The 15,534-nt window shown below is 37.1% G+C and overlaps 1 protein-coding gene across 2 annotated transcripts in view; it reads right to left on the bottom strand.

Annotated features, from left to right (window-relative positions):
* Positions 1-173: 173 nt before the first annotated feature.
* The window catches only part of MAP3K2 (mitogen-activated protein kinase kinase kinase 2), a 47,718-nt gene continuing 32,357 nt past the window's right edge, over positions 174-15,534 (bottom strand). For both annotated transcript variants that reach the window (XM_074548719.1, XM_074548720.1), the window contains exons 12-17: positions 13,357-13,563; positions 12,481-12,629; positions 11,317-11,448; positions 10,057-10,186; positions 8,809-8,986; positions 174-7,030 (exon numbers count right to left, since the gene is read on the bottom strand). In XM_074548719.1, coding sequence (XP_074404820.1) covers positions 6,805-7,030; positions 8,809-8,986; positions 10,057-10,186; positions 11,317-11,448; positions 12,481-12,629; positions 13,357-13,563 — 1,022 coding nt within the window. In that variant the 3' untranslated portion in view covers positions 174-6,804. The remainder of the gene's footprint in view (positions 7,031-8,808; positions 8,987-10,056; positions 10,187-11,316; positions 11,449-12,480; positions 12,630-13,356; positions 13,564-15,534) is intronic.

Here is a 15,534-nt window from a genome sequence, read left to right as displayed (position 1 = left end):
CACGCCCGGAACAGCGGGAAATGAGGAAAAATAATTAAATATTAATAAAAGAAATTGAACTTGTGGAAAGTGCACCGTAAATAACAATAAAAAAGCCAACGCGAAATTGAGATACGACAGTGACATTGCGCAGTGTTCTAAAGTACAGAATTCTTAAAAGAGAAATCACACTGTTGTCCCTACAGAGTGTTTTAATATATTTCTAAGTACAATTCGTGTCTGATTTTGGAAATACAAATACATTTCGAATGGTTAAAAACAAAAATTAAAAAAATATTTTGAACATCAGCCAGCTGAAAATATATTTATCTAGTAAATCATCTCTCAAAGCTTTTATATATTTAATTATTCTAACTAAACATAGTACCCTTAAAAAACAAGTTCATAAAAATGTAGAAATGAAATTGTGGAATAAGATTACTGGGATATATACACACACACATTCAATGCATACACAGAATTACAAGGCGGGGTTGGTTGGTTGTTTTTAAGTTTGGAAGGTTGTTAGACAACGGAACTAGCAAGCAATGCCCAACTCCTGAGTTCCTCAACCATGATAACCATAACCTAAGTTTTAAATTGTTTTTATCTTTTTTTATACACAAGATATTCCATGTAAAGCAGCAACAGCAGTGCAGTTACTGGCAGCAACATCTCAAAAGTAATAAAAAACCCCATACATCCAGACAGTAGTACATTGCACACACACGTGATTCTCATACACCCATCGACAATTGGTCAGAGTATTAAATCAGTGTACAAATTAAATATTTCCAAAAATGTGCAAAAAAGTCAACGTTGATAGAAAAAAACACCTTTGTGTACATACATTACAAACTGTGCCCAGCATTCAACTGAGAGTAAAAACATTTACAGTGAGAAACCGATAGATTAAATAGAGAATTTAATGGCTACATAAAAATGTACATTAGATCAAGAGTAAATTTACAAATTTTTATTCATAGCTTCATGAAAACTAAAAGCCTACGTTCCAATTAATCTAAGTCTCCTCCACATATTTACAGTGATACTCCATTATACAACCCCTGTGAGGTCTGAGATGACAGACACTATGCTTTAATAAACCACTCCAATTTTAGGGTGACACCACCTTCTTTTACTGGTATTAACAAGAAACAAACACTAGGGAACTGACAATCTAATGGCTGTTCAGAAAAGAAAATGCAATCCTTGTTTATATATCCACATTTTATAAACCTCTGGGGAAAAAGGATCATCTAGTTTTCAGGTAAAAAGCACAAAAAAGCTCTGATGTATTTCCTATGACTATCCACTCATGAGCTGGAGTATCCTTTTCCTTATTTCTCAAAAGAAGACCCTGACCTCCAATCCGTACCTGTGGACTCAACACAAGGGCTGAACCATGAGATACAATCTTTATGCCGTTTAATCCAGGTCTTCTCCCTTTTAAATAAATTTCTGAAAACTAAGCCCTAGCCAAGATGTGACTGGTCTGAAATATGAGAAATATCATTTCCTCCACCCCATCTATCTCTCCACTCAGTATACAAATACATTGCTAGAGGAAACCCAAGGACTGCACCAGCAAACTGGGAGCTGCAGCATCCTGGGTTCAAGTGATGGGCTCCCTGGTCTAAAGCTGGACACCTTACTCAGGAGCTATCACAGGCTACCACCTATGCAGGACTTGAGCTTTGCCAGCTACAAAGAAAAATAAATGGTGTGGGCCAAGTGGGGGATATCAAGTGAGAAAGGAGCTCCTTTGTTTCTGATCACAGATTTTGATTCAGAAACCCTGGCTTGATAGCAAACCTGTCTGACCCCTCAGTGCACATTAGTGGCTCCTCCTGAAGGCAGCACCCACACCCAAGTACCTGTGGGTGACATCTGGCTGTCACATAAAGAGGACTGACTGCTTCCCAGAGCTTTGGAACATTCTCACTATGGTGCACAAAACAGATCAGGTTACAGTTTTATCTTCACGGTGTTCCTGACATGTCCCAAGGCTCAAACCCAGCTACAGAAGTCACCAGGTTTTAGTCACCAAGCTTATGCAGTAATTTTAGAATGACAACAGTGAGATTAAATTAGAAAGAGCTTTTAAAATGAAAACTCTTCATTTTAATACAAGCATGAGTTTTGCATATCAAACAGCAAATATAAACACCCACATGTCTGAAATATGGGCAGTGTCTATCACTTTTTTACTAGTACCTGCTTTACTCAGTCAGCAACAGCTTACTGGTGGATACACACTATTTATAAGAGACATGAATCATCACTTTTGGCTATATGTATATGGGATAGAAAAGCTTTGGTAATTGTATGTGATTCTACACTGCAGACTTGGCATTGTCACAAGACAGCAAGTTACCAGCAGGAGGAAATGACACTGGCGGCAATACTTTCGCTTTTCCAGAAACACCATAGGGACTTACATTCAAGCACACACATTATATACTTCTCTATATGCGTGACACAGTCTGTCAAGATTAAAAAAGTAAGAAATTGGTTATAAATAACTGTAGATCTGACCAATTTTCTCAAGTCTCTGAAGCTGCAGTTAGACATAGCTCTATGCTGTCCCAAATGAATGGCTTGCTGTACTGCACTGTACCTACGGGTGCTACGAGGCTTTCAGTCAAGACAACAGCAGGGTTAGGATTATCCAAAAAGCACAAGAAAGAAATCTGTTTGTTTGCTTGGACAGATCAAATTCCTGTGCACTGAAAGTAAACAGCTTTTAATATAGTACCACACCTACAAATGTACCAACTTTGCTTTCAAGCCCAGTAAGAAACTGCTGCAGAGTCTGGTACCCAGAGCCAGGAAGCCAAATCCTGACAATCCAGTGACTTCTGTGCATGCAGACAAATCCTCTTTCTGGCATGTACACTGGTGTACAATATCCAGAATGTAAAAAGGAAACTTGTATTGGCACAGGAAGCCAAAAATCACTTTCAAGTTCTGAATTTGAATGTCTGCTGCAGATTGTAACTCCAGCACACTTTTCAAAGCAGTTAGACAAGCTCTGCTTTGGGCACTTCGAAAAAACCCATTCTGTAAGACTGCTATGGTGACATGGAATTGTATGACATATTTCAATATGGTGTTCTAACATGGACCAAATTAAGGCATACAGAGAAAAAGGCACTAGCTAAAAAAAACCCCAAACATTTCATTTTGTTTTACTGAAAGGACTATTTAGCTACAATTCTAATTGGAAATCAAGTTAGAAGTTTTAATACTATATTTAAACTGTCAAGAAAAGAAGACTGTAGAGTTAACTATGCAATTATTAGACCCATAGGTTTATGAGTTCTTCCATTGGATATTTCTATCCCCCAAATAAAAAATAAGCAACTTTCTCTAACACAACACAACACAACTGAAACCTTGAGTCATGCTCTAACAGGGCTGTTAGTTACACCATTAAAACCATACCACAGAAGTAGCTTTTCTCACTTAATATGTGCAACAGCAGAATACTAAAAATCATTAGATAAGTAAGACTTTTGAAAATACAAATACTCACCATTAATTTCAAACCTTATTTTCTGGGAGTACAGCTTCATCATGCTGTTTACAGAAAAGCAAACCATCCCTGCAGCAGTATTGCTTTCACTGGAATTTTTTTATAATTGGATTCAATAATTAAGACCAATTCATGATTCTAAAATGCTGGTGGCTTTTTAAGTGGGATACAAGAAGTTGTGAGTAGGGATCTTGGCTTTGCAATCCTCCTCCAATGGAGTTTAAAGCTTAAAATTCCATGCAACCTCACAAATTCCAGAATGAGGGGTCATTCACCATGACCCCAGGAGTCCCTGTAAGAATTTAACAAACCCTGTATATAGGTTGTTTTACTACATTACCCCACTAGAGGTAAGTAATAGCCAACCTCTTGGTGAAAGTCTGATTTAGCTTCATAATTAGTTCTAGCTCAAAATATTTGTGTTAATAATCATCTGATTTACTGTAAGTTATTTAAGTCCATAGAGAAATTATATTTAGGGTGCAAAAACTAGCTCAAGCCTAACCTTGGTTAAATTTATAAAATTTTACTAGAATCACTCAAACTGGAAAATGTCAACTTCATTTAAGAAGCACAGTCTTTACATTGGCAGCTTTCTGACATGCTAAAGACATGATGAAAAATGCATTCTGAAAGTTGCTTTTTTTCCTGGCTCCAAAATGCTGACCGTTGTCATGACTGAATGCCATTTTTTTTTTTTTTTAGAAAAGGCACAAAAGCAGCAAACTTGATTGTTCAGTAATTAAAAATCACAACAAGGAAGTGATATTGCAATATACATGATCCAGCACTGTCTCGCAGAAAGGTCACATTATAAGAAAACTAGATTCTGAAAATTTTCAAGCTTCAGAGAGTGCAGTTTCTCTTTAGAATAGTATATTTAAATGTTATGAATGCTACAGATAAACCTGGTTACATTTTCCCTTTAACGTCCCTTTTTGGTAATATAAAATTTCCTTACCTTTTCAGGAATCACTGACCACTATGGATTTTTATATACATTTTCACCTTGGTTTTGGTACCTTATTAGTCTGAAATTATTAATTTCAATTACATGATCTTGAAAATTACCTACATAAACGATTCGGTTCTACATTAAACTTCCCATTCCTACGGTCACTAAAATTTGCTTATAAAGCAAAGGCCCCTGACAGCAGAGTACATACCAATTCTTCTTAAAGGCTGCTTCATAGCTTTTATCTAGTGACAGAGAAACAAAAAAAAAGTCAGTACAAGCTGCCTTTCCTTTCAGCCTTTTACACTATTCCTGGTATAGAAGCTCCTCCTGTGCTCGGGAAACCTTGCACAGTTGTGTACCCTGACCAAGAAAATTTTAAGTTGGGCAAAATACTCACATAAGCTGAAGAAATCACCACTCTCAGTCTCTGGAGAGATGGCCACAAAAAAGTCTTTCTTACTCCACTACAGGTAAAGTGGTTAGGATAGATCCATACTCCTGTTATGCTCTGGTAAAACATATGGAATTCAGCAGAATACATTCAGAAATCCCATATGTGAGTGACTGTGGGAATGGGTAAGCTTATTGTTCTGTCTCCATGCATTTTGTAAATCTGATAGTCCTCTAAAGATGCAGAACAGGTAGAGCCTTGTCAGACTGGGCAAGGGTAACAGTACCAGCCTGCTCTGCCTTTAAAAAACAACAAAAGCAAGCAATGAATCATCCAAAACAGTAAACATAATTTCAGTTCTGTTGTCCAATAGTTTATTTCCAAATGCCCCTTTAAATTATCTATGTTCTGTTCTTCTACAAAAATATGAGAGTCTGATTTTTCTATTGTGAAAAGACAGTTATTCACTACACTTGATCAGTACCTGGGCTTCTCAGCTGAGAAGCGTTATTTCAGATTTTTAATTCTTTTATTATGCTCTTTCAGAAATAGAAAAAGTAATTAATGTACACTTTATGACAGCTGGAAATCTGACAAATACCAATCTGGATTATCAGGTTGGAATATTCACACTCATGTTATTTAATTGCTGGCTCTCTGCACTTTTGGCCTGTTCTTTGTACAATTTTCTGAGCTGTGCCTCCTTCTTCATAGGATTCATCAGTGCAACCTTATTAAAAATGTAACTGGAATCTTAGCTTTCTCAGTGACTCTTTCCTGATGTTAAGAGATGTTTGATTTTATTTCAGGAATTTTCAACGCATCCTAGATGACTGACCTGCATTACTAAACCAATTTTTTTTTAGTGCAGAATGGGAAGAATTTTATATTATTCAGGCACTTGATGTTGACATACATTCCATCCTAGCGCCTCTCAACAGCTTTGCAAATATTTCTTATAGCTCATTCTGAATCCAGTAACTCATATACTGCACAAGGATTAGTCATTCCCTTTCCCCTGCAGCCATTCATGGGACTGTGGAGGAGAACTTACCCTCAACATCAGTATTTTTTATCAGCTAAGATAACTGTCTCCCTCAAAGCTTATGCAACAGAGGTTCTCTTTGGCAGATAGAGCAGGAGGCATTCTCCTAACTATTTACATCCAATAGCTGACCCTTGTCTAGCATGGAAAATTTCCCCTTTGCAGTATAGTAGTTTCTAGGAGTCTGGGCCCATATCTGTTTACCTGTAATTATTTTCATATTAAGATAATACAATAATTCTACACCAAAACTTCTAACTAGTACATCAGTTTTGAGCTCGTTTTTGTTATTTTCTTTTGGTCACATAGAAGTACCAGCTAGACATGCTGCTGCACAAAGAGTTCCAAGTTCTTCCAGCTTCATCAATTAACTCTCAGAACCGTGTGTTCCTGCTTAAACTGTACATTCCAGAAGCTGATTAAATGCTAAAATACAGTAAGAACTTAGAATTCTCTGTTGCAAGTACCTACAATACAGATAAGAATCACATAGAAGTAACCTTCTTGTCCATTAGCTGCATGTCTATTTTTCCCTGCACCCTGAGTCAGTCAGCGGTGTCAGAAAAAGTCACACAGTTCCTGACTGTCCAAGCATTGTAATTTTTTTTCCTCTTTAAATAAGGAACGAATATGTACTAAAGTGCTTTATCTACATCAACCACATCAGTACATTATAGAAACAAAAAGTTCTAGTCCTGGTGGGAGGGGGGAAGAGAAGATTCTCATTTTAGATACAAATTTTAGATTGTTTACAATCTAAATGAAACAAAGATTCAAGAGAATATTCTCTCTCTTGTCTTTTTTTTCTCCTTTTTCTTTGTAAAAAATAAAAAATAAAAGTGCAGTCAAATAGAAAAGAAATGCAGTAGATGCAAGCTGAGTTGAGGCAGGTGTTAGTGATAGTGTGCAAACGTGTGTCTCAGCAGTTCATCTGCAAACGGTCGCAGCTTGGCCTCGATAAAAATCCGTTTCAAGAAATCCCGAGCGTGGTCGGAGACGTGAGGAGGGAGCTGGGGGTTGGTTGGCTGAGTGGCAATTTTAAAGATGGCAGCCATGGCTTCAAACTCTGCCCACGGGGGCTTCTCAGTGAGCATTTCTACCACTGTGCAACCTACACTCCTGAAACAGAGGCAGAAGTGGAACAGCAGGTTACAACAGAGTCATGGCCTCCCAGGAAAACAGGAAACAGCAGAGAGGGACTAAAATACCACAAACAAGCAGGGTCCACATAATACTGCAGAGTAACTTCAGCATGGAACAGGCATTGGAAAAAAACAGCATGTACTGCTATACCTTTATCCCTGAGTTACACAAATCACTACCTATGTCTCCACTTCATCACTTCCCTGGGCTGAAAGCTACTACCTCAGTGAAGGGATAATTACATATTTATCCAGGCAGTATTAACTGTCAGAGGGCATTGCCAGCACCCAGCGCTCAGCATTGCACTTGGAAGCTTTCCTGCTCCTTGAGGCTGAACAGAAATGCAAAGCATCAGGAAAGCTCCATGCATGCCACGTGTGGTGCCAGCTCATTAGAAATACACAAGTTATCACCAGTGAATCGTGTGAAACTTAATATGGCAGCTGAAGAACAAAAGCCCTACTTTCAAGGTATCTTCTCTTTTAGTTAAGGATACTAAAATATATTTCGATGGACAAACAAAATTTTAAGTTCCTAAACAATCTTTGTTCAGGAACAAGTTTAAAGAATTTAGGAAGGTAAAAGGGCATATATATGGCCAGAGAAACTTTGTTCCAGAAGTCCTTAAAGATCAGCATCTTCCAATAACAAGTGAACAATACTGCAAAATGGATAGGCTGGAATAATTTTCCAATTTTTTAAAAGTTTGAATGTTTTTCAAACTTCTTATTTAAAAGAAGTTTTAAAAAGCTTCTTAAAAAACTTAAATAAGTTTTTCAAACTTATTTAAGGACAAAGCTTCTTGTGCAAGAAGCTTTGTACTTAAATAGAGGTATGTTGCACAATAAGGATTGACTTTGGTAGTTTTTATTAAGTTTTCATCAAGAAATACACAATTACCTTTGTACCAATATTTGAAATTTGAACAAGTGAACTGCTTGATATTTAAGGTGGACCTATTTTTCACTTATATCAGAGTAACCACTAAAAAATCTGAAGTAGCCCAAATTCATTTCCCTGAAATTAAAAGTACTGCCTTTGTTTGGATACAGTTCCTTTTTTTTAATGCAGTTCCTTTTTAAACACACAGTGTTACTGCTCCAGCCGTCTGCTGCTGCCGGCCCATTACTGTGTATTCACAGATCACCTGCAGTGCAAGGGGTCTCATTGCCAAAGTCATCTGTCCACTGGGCAGGAGCCATGTTAGACTGTGGCATATACAATGTTTCACTAACCTTCATTTTTGCAAATTACCTTTCCCTCTTAGTTCTTACCTATTTAATAACAACTTAAACCAATTTTTTTTTTTTATACTCTCTTTTAAATCTGGCAAATTCACTCTGAAGTGTTCAATTTCTAGAGGAGTAGCATTTTATTTTCTGCCTTGCATCAAAGGTATTTTGGTGTTGAGGTTTCATTACAACACATTGACTGAACTGACGTTTCAAAGCTTCACATATTGCTTTCAGTCAGTACCTCTCCAGAACCAACAAACAGTTTGGTAATCCTAACTTCATGCGAGGTCAGTTGAAAGGATTCTCTTATGATGTTTAAACTGATGGGCTGAGAAATTGCCATGTGAAAAATTAAATTTCAGTGTTAAGACTCTCCAAAAATGACTGTCAGTGTTCACATTTGCCACTTTCTTCAGCTTAAATCCCAGGATGAAACACTGCAGCAGCTTCAGATAACAAACACCTACTCTCTATTGAAAATGAAATGACACTTTTGAGTGGAGAAGGAGTTTAACATACCAGATGTCTGCTTTTCTGCCGTACCCTTCTCCACTAATAACTTCAGGACTCATCCAGTAGGGAGTCCCTGTGACAGACTTCATTCCCGTACCAGACAGACAGATGGTCTGCAGCCGTTTGCTGGCACCAAAGTCACCAAGCTTCACATTGCCTGCTGAGTCCCGCAGAATATTTGCTCCTGGAGGGAAGGGAACACAGCATTACCTTCATAAAAGACTCAAGGTTTTGGTGCAGGAAACAGTAAAAGAAGTTTGGATACAGTGGTACAATTCAACACCAATCTAGGATTTCAAGCCAAGAATTTACTTTCTCTGCTCATTCCTACTAGTCTGTTCTGGAGTTCAGAAAATAATGAATTGCTCACACTGTTTGCATCCAGGCCTTTTCCAGGAAGGGGCAGTCCGTTTGTAAAGCCCTCCTGACAAAATAAGCAATGTGCTACACATGGCAAATTAAAAGAAATGGGGAAACAATTTCCACACAACTGAAAATGTCTCCCATACTATTGTAAAGCAAAACCTCAAATTGTGTTATAGATTTATTCAAAGCAGTTTTCTGCATAAGATGTACAAATTGACTGTGATATCTCAACCTGCTTTGGAACAAAACACTGCTGATACAAAGCAACAGAAAAATGGTAAAAATATTACAGAATACAACAGCATCGTGTTCAACACATCTATTCTGCACATCACCATCTCCCTACATATTCACACCTTACTTATGCAACACTTGCAAGTCACCTGCACCTGTCTGCAAAAAGTAGATGTTACACCAGGCTTCCTAGCAGTAAAATGGAATAAGTCTGATCAGGCAGGTGATCTCTATTGGTCACTTCTTGTACCAGTGAAGTGCTGGTTAATTTCTATATTATTGATGAAGCAGAACTCTGTAAATTTAAACGTTTAAGTCATGACACTTTCCTCTGCACAGTCTATTCCTAATGACATCATCCTCCAATATATTTAAAGCTATTAATAGTAAAATAAAATCAACAGAATTTATCCTGCTTGTTTTACAGATGAAGACTAAAGAAACATAGCCAGAACTCTGCTAGAACATCATAAAGTTGCTTATTTTTCCTTCCCCAGGTTACAACAGTGACAAGACTAAAAGATGGAAAGCAACCACACTGATTTTAAGTCAGTATTTTGGTATTTCAAACTTAATTGCATTTTAGTGCTTCACATAAGATTGGAAAAGGATCAGTAATAAAGAGCACTGAACTGTGCACAGAACTCTCATTACCTTTAATATCTCGATGGACAATCATATTGCTGTGCAAATAATGAACTCCTTCCAGAATCTGCCGTGTGTATTTACGAGTCACGTTCTCTGTGAGCGCTCCGTACGATTTCAATTGGTCTTTGATGGAACCCTATGGCACAGAAGCATAAAGCACTAACACTTCTAGAATTCAACTGAAATTCAATTACATTCATGCCTGAAACGTAGCCATTTAAAATTACAATTCTTCTTGATTTAACCTTAAAACTTGCAAGCGGCTGAATAGTTCCACTACAATGTACAGAAAGAGAACAGCCCCCTAAACAGCCTCCTAAAGTTTGACACTCAGGATGAACATAACACATGCCCTTTGGGTTAGCTTATACTCAGAAAAAAACATTGTTAAGAAAAAAAACACCACATCCTACAGGGTGGTAAAAAATAATAGGTAAGCAAAACTTCTTCAAAAATAGTTTTGCAACTATTTTTGTATAACCTGTCTTTGTCACATGGAGTTACAAACTGCTAAGATTACTTCTGTCACTTCTCCAAATGTCAGAAGAATTCAAGACATCCCACAAAATAAGACCAAGAACTCAAAAAAACGAAGAAGCAAAAAAAACCCCACCTGCACTTAGAAACCAACACCCAGACACTGCTTTTCCTCTCTGGAGTCTCATTGTAAATAGACTGCTGTAACTATTCAGAAATACAGAGATACTCCAGAAATACAGAGCCTCTGCTTTTATAGGAGCACATTTTGTTTAGCTCTGCTGACCCCACTTGGTGAGAAAATGAAAATCTACAGTTTTCTGACCTTATAATATTTCCTAACAAAGAAGAAGATCAGCAGTTCAGCATGTACCAGGTGCCACACAAGAAGCAAGCACCAAGATTATTTTCTGTATGCACTTATTCTCATCCTCATCTCAGCTAATCTTTGTTTTCCAGAAATACTTGAAGTGTGGCAAAACAAAACAATAGAATTCAGGGAGATTTAAGAGTTTACTAATGATAATATTGTCTTTTCAAAGACATTGCCAGGCACCACTTACACCAAAACCACACACAAAGAGCTTTTGTACAAGCCACTGTAATTCTGAGAACTCAAGAAACCAATGGAGAAGACAGGAGGTTGCAAGCACTTGTCAGTACCCATCTTTGGTGGTTTTCATTTGGACAGTTTGAAATACCTGTGTGCACTTATGCAAAGCTGAATGCTTGGGTGCTCATCACACAGCACACTATGGATGGCTGAAGTGGATGAGCTCTCTTGCTTACCCCAGGCATGTACTCCATGAATATTGAGAGTGTCCTTTCAGGTGCATCTCTCAAGAAGCCATAATATTGAACAATTCTTTCATGCAGCAGATTTTTCAGCAACTGAATCTCACACTCAAGTGCATTTACTTCCTGAAAGGACAAAACAGGACAGATTAACCATGCTTGATGTAGCAAAACTAAGATTTTGGATTTGAATTTTTTCAAGCAGAGCAGTGTGTTCATATTAAAGTTATGCAAACTAAGTAACAAAATACTCCTACAGCTAATGCAAAACTTTTGCATTTTATAACAAGAAAATATCAACGTTAAACTGAGGTAATTAAAAACAAGCAAAATTATGTCTTTTCTATATATTATCTTTGGGATGGTTTTGCTAGTTTTTCATTGTTTCTCCTTTCTTAAAGTTATGTTTGTTTCAGAGCACAGCAGATATCAGTATGTTGATGAGGTCAGTGATCATCATGCAACATGTAATACACTTCCACTTGGGTAAAAACACAACTAACAAAACACAGAAAACCACCCCACATTTTAATCGTTGTGGTGGAATAATTAGCATTAATTCTTAACTCTTCCAGGATAATAGACTATACTTTAAAAATGCCTTTGATTAGCACTTGATATTGTAATAATGAAATGCACCAAAGGAAAACACTAACAGCTGGTGCTTTCTCTGGAGCTATCCAAAATACTAGAAATTTTGCAAACAGGAAGTAGGTAAGAATCTCGAACTGTCTTCGTAGCCAAACCAAACTTCTTTTTGGCAATTTGTTTTCAGGAACGCTTATATTAGTACAGCTTTTTCTGCTTATAAATGTAACTTCTTCCAATTTCTGTTAGTATAACTAATTATCTATTTCAGAGCACGCTTCATAATAGATTGTTTGATTTTAGAGACTGAGGCAGTACCAAATCAAATTATGCATCTTCACAGCATAAGGATCTGTCTGAAAATTAAAATGTGATATAATATTAAAATCAGGTAAGCAAACTAATTATCTATGGTACAAACAAAACAGAATTCCTAACAAAGACATGGTTTCCTAACACAACATCGTTTAAAACACGTTCATCCTGTTCAAGGAAAAGAATGTGAGCCTGGTCTAGAACCCACTACTTCAGCAGGAGCCTCTTCCAAGGTCTCTCTTTGGTATCACTTACCTTGCTGGTTTCGGGGCTATCGGGATCAAACTGAACTTGTTTAACAGCCAGTTCTCGTCCAGTGTCAGCATCGTAACACAGATATACTCTGCCAAAGGCACCTTGACCCAGCAGTTTACCAAGTCTCCAGTTAGTTGGAGCTCGTGGTGCTGAAAATATAAGTATGTTTTGGTTTTCAAATGAGCTTGTTATTCAGCTGATCGAGAAAAACTGGAATACACAGAAAATAATTTTTTGAAAGATTACTCTTTCAACAACAGAGACTGTGCGTCCTAAACCTCACTATCTAAATTACCAAGATCAATACAACTCCCTGTAAGATGGAAAACATGAGCTAATTAAACTTATTCAAAAAATGATTTGTGGTAGAACTAGACATACTTAAAACAACTAGCAATAGCTAATTTGAAAAACAGAAAAAGAATATTAAACAAACAGCTGTCTTTTTCAAAAGAGAGAGGCATAATTACAAGGTATAAGCTACTGAAGTCATCACAAAGTATATTTGCTCCTGAAATTCTACCACAAGTATGAAGCAGTACCACTAAAAATTTACAGTTTAACTGAAAACATGACCAAGATCTGCAAAAATAAATAGTAACTGCAACCTACAAAAACCTTCTCAGGTCCTAAAGTCTAAGAAATCACTTTTACAATGTTTTCTTATCACAGATGTAAATTCCAATTGAAAGTCTACACGGAGGTTGGTACAGCAAGCAATGAAAATACTGACGAGCACAGTCCTGACCTTCGCCTATTAGAAAGATAAAAACATATTATTTAATGGCATGTGTTTGGATGGCACGCTAGGTTTTGACATGATATACCTGAAAAGTAGGAGTTTTACAGTGGGGTTCACCAAATGGCAGAACTTACAGCGGCTGGGTGGGCTGATGTCCATGACTGACAAGGTGGGATTGTCAATGTCACTGCCCCTCCTCCTCATGCGGTTGTCCTCGTACTCCGGCGTGAAGACGCTGCTCCCACTGCTGGTGCTCAGTGAGTGATCAGTGGGGCTGAAACTGACCGGGGATCGGAAGCTGTTGCCCTGAGTCCTTCTGGCTCTTGGAAAAGTTTTACGACCTTCAATGATAAACACAGAACACAAAAGTTACAGTACAAAAAGATACTGGAAAGAAATGTGTGCATGCAAATACTTTATGAGCTCTACATCGCCTCATTCAGATCTGCCACAGCAGAGATAGGACACAATCATCACGAAGTTTACTGGACTACAATCATCATGAAGTTTACTGGACTACAATCATCATGAAGTTTCCACCTAGAAGGAAATAAACATTCATCACAGATGTATCTAAGGACTAGACAGAATCAAAATCTTGTGTTTAAGAGACGAAAATTGGGACCAAATTCTGGATTTTTTTCAAAATATAATCAACATGCTTGAAAAATCTTGAGACCCATAAGAGGAGGAATGAAAACGCCATGCCTCTGCTTTTATTGCTCTATTAAATGTGCAAATACCAATTTTCTGATATTTAAGAGAATAAAATACACGTTCACAATGCTGTAGGACCCAAGCCAGCCTCTTCCTTCTGTAAACTATAAAGTATTTAATTCAGAGAAAGACTGACACCTGGAATCAAACAGAAAGACCACAAAAGTATTTTAAAAATCAAAACATAAGGAATGCAAAATTTGGAGATCGCTACGGCATCAGAATGAAAAAACAGCACTGATCTTCAACATGTTAATTACAACCAGATGACTAATACAATTTATGTTAATCTATTTAGATAACACAACTATTTTTAGAATAGCATCTCTTGATTAAGTTTCATTCAGTTATTGCTGAGTTCTCTAGGATGAGTCTCTGATTCATTAGCTACTACACTAGAGGAGGAGTTCCCACAGGACTAAAGAAAGCAGATAAAATATCTCTGAAATAGTAGACTCAGTCTTATATGCTAGTCTGGACAATTTAAATTCCAAGAAAGATATGCAAATAAGTTATTAAGCAGTTTTATTCACCATTGAAAAGATAAAAATGTGATAAACCAGTCATAATTGGTTTGTCTCATGTAGCCAATCCTATTTTCCCATTTCAATGTGACATTCTCACAAGCTAACTTATGAAGTGTTGCAGACCATCTTACTATGCAGATTATACTCAAGACAGATTCAGAGCATGATCAATGATTCCTCATCAAAGGGAAAGATAAACTGCTGGGGATGTCCACTTAAATTATCTTCAGCTCATTTTCATGCACTATTTTAATTCATCATGTACATATGATGGAATTCAACACACTGAAATATTGCAGATGACATCATGTTGAGTGTGGCTGAAAGTCCATTTAGAGATTAAAAAAAAAATTCACAATGGAATTAGACGTTAGAGATGATTCAAAAATCAAGATGAAATTCAGTAAGGAAGCACAATATACATAGTTAAAGAGAAATCTAATGCAGAAACTACAAAATGTAAAGCAATTGGACATCATGAAGAAAATTATATAATATAGGAAAATGTAACCCAAGACTGAACAGCAGTCAGAGTGGTGACCAGAAAGTAGGGTCATTCTGCAACATATTAATGTGACTGCTCCATACCAAGTTCTGCTTATATCCTGTGTTATACATAAAGTGGCCATAAGAAAAGCCTCAGCTCGGGCACAAGAAGAAAACAAAGGCGAGAAACCAGGCGTGTGTGTGTGTGTGTGTGTGTGTGTGTGATGTAGAGATAAATAAGGGCAATGATTAATTCTTCACTGTGATAAAACAGACTAACTAGTTACTATTTTCATTTGCAGGAAAAATGTCTTGGGAGACAGAGAAAGTTAAGTTATAAGATAAGCTATCTTGGAAATTGATAATATAAAGGAAATGTATGCCTTCTGTTCAAGTCAATTTAGAGTTTACTTGAAGTCAGTGTGACAGATCATTGCCTCCTTAAATCTTGCTCTAGAGCAAGGAACTGGACTTTGCAGTGCCCAAGTTTGATATTTCTGTGATTCCTGTAACATAATTCCATTTATTGCTCTGCACATTCTACACTGCAAGTGAAGCCATCTGGTCTTGGGACACATTTCT

This window comes from Zonotrichia albicollis, chromosome 10 (genome assembly GCF_047830755.1).
Source record: "Zonotrichia albicollis isolate bZonAlb1 chromosome 10, bZonAlb1.hap1, whole genome shotgun sequence".
In the NCBI taxonomy this organism is placed as follows: Eukaryota; Metazoa; Chordata; class Aves; order Passeriformes; family Passerellidae; genus Zonotrichia; species Zonotrichia albicollis.
This window is presented reverse-complemented; position numbering and strand designations above follow the sequence as displayed.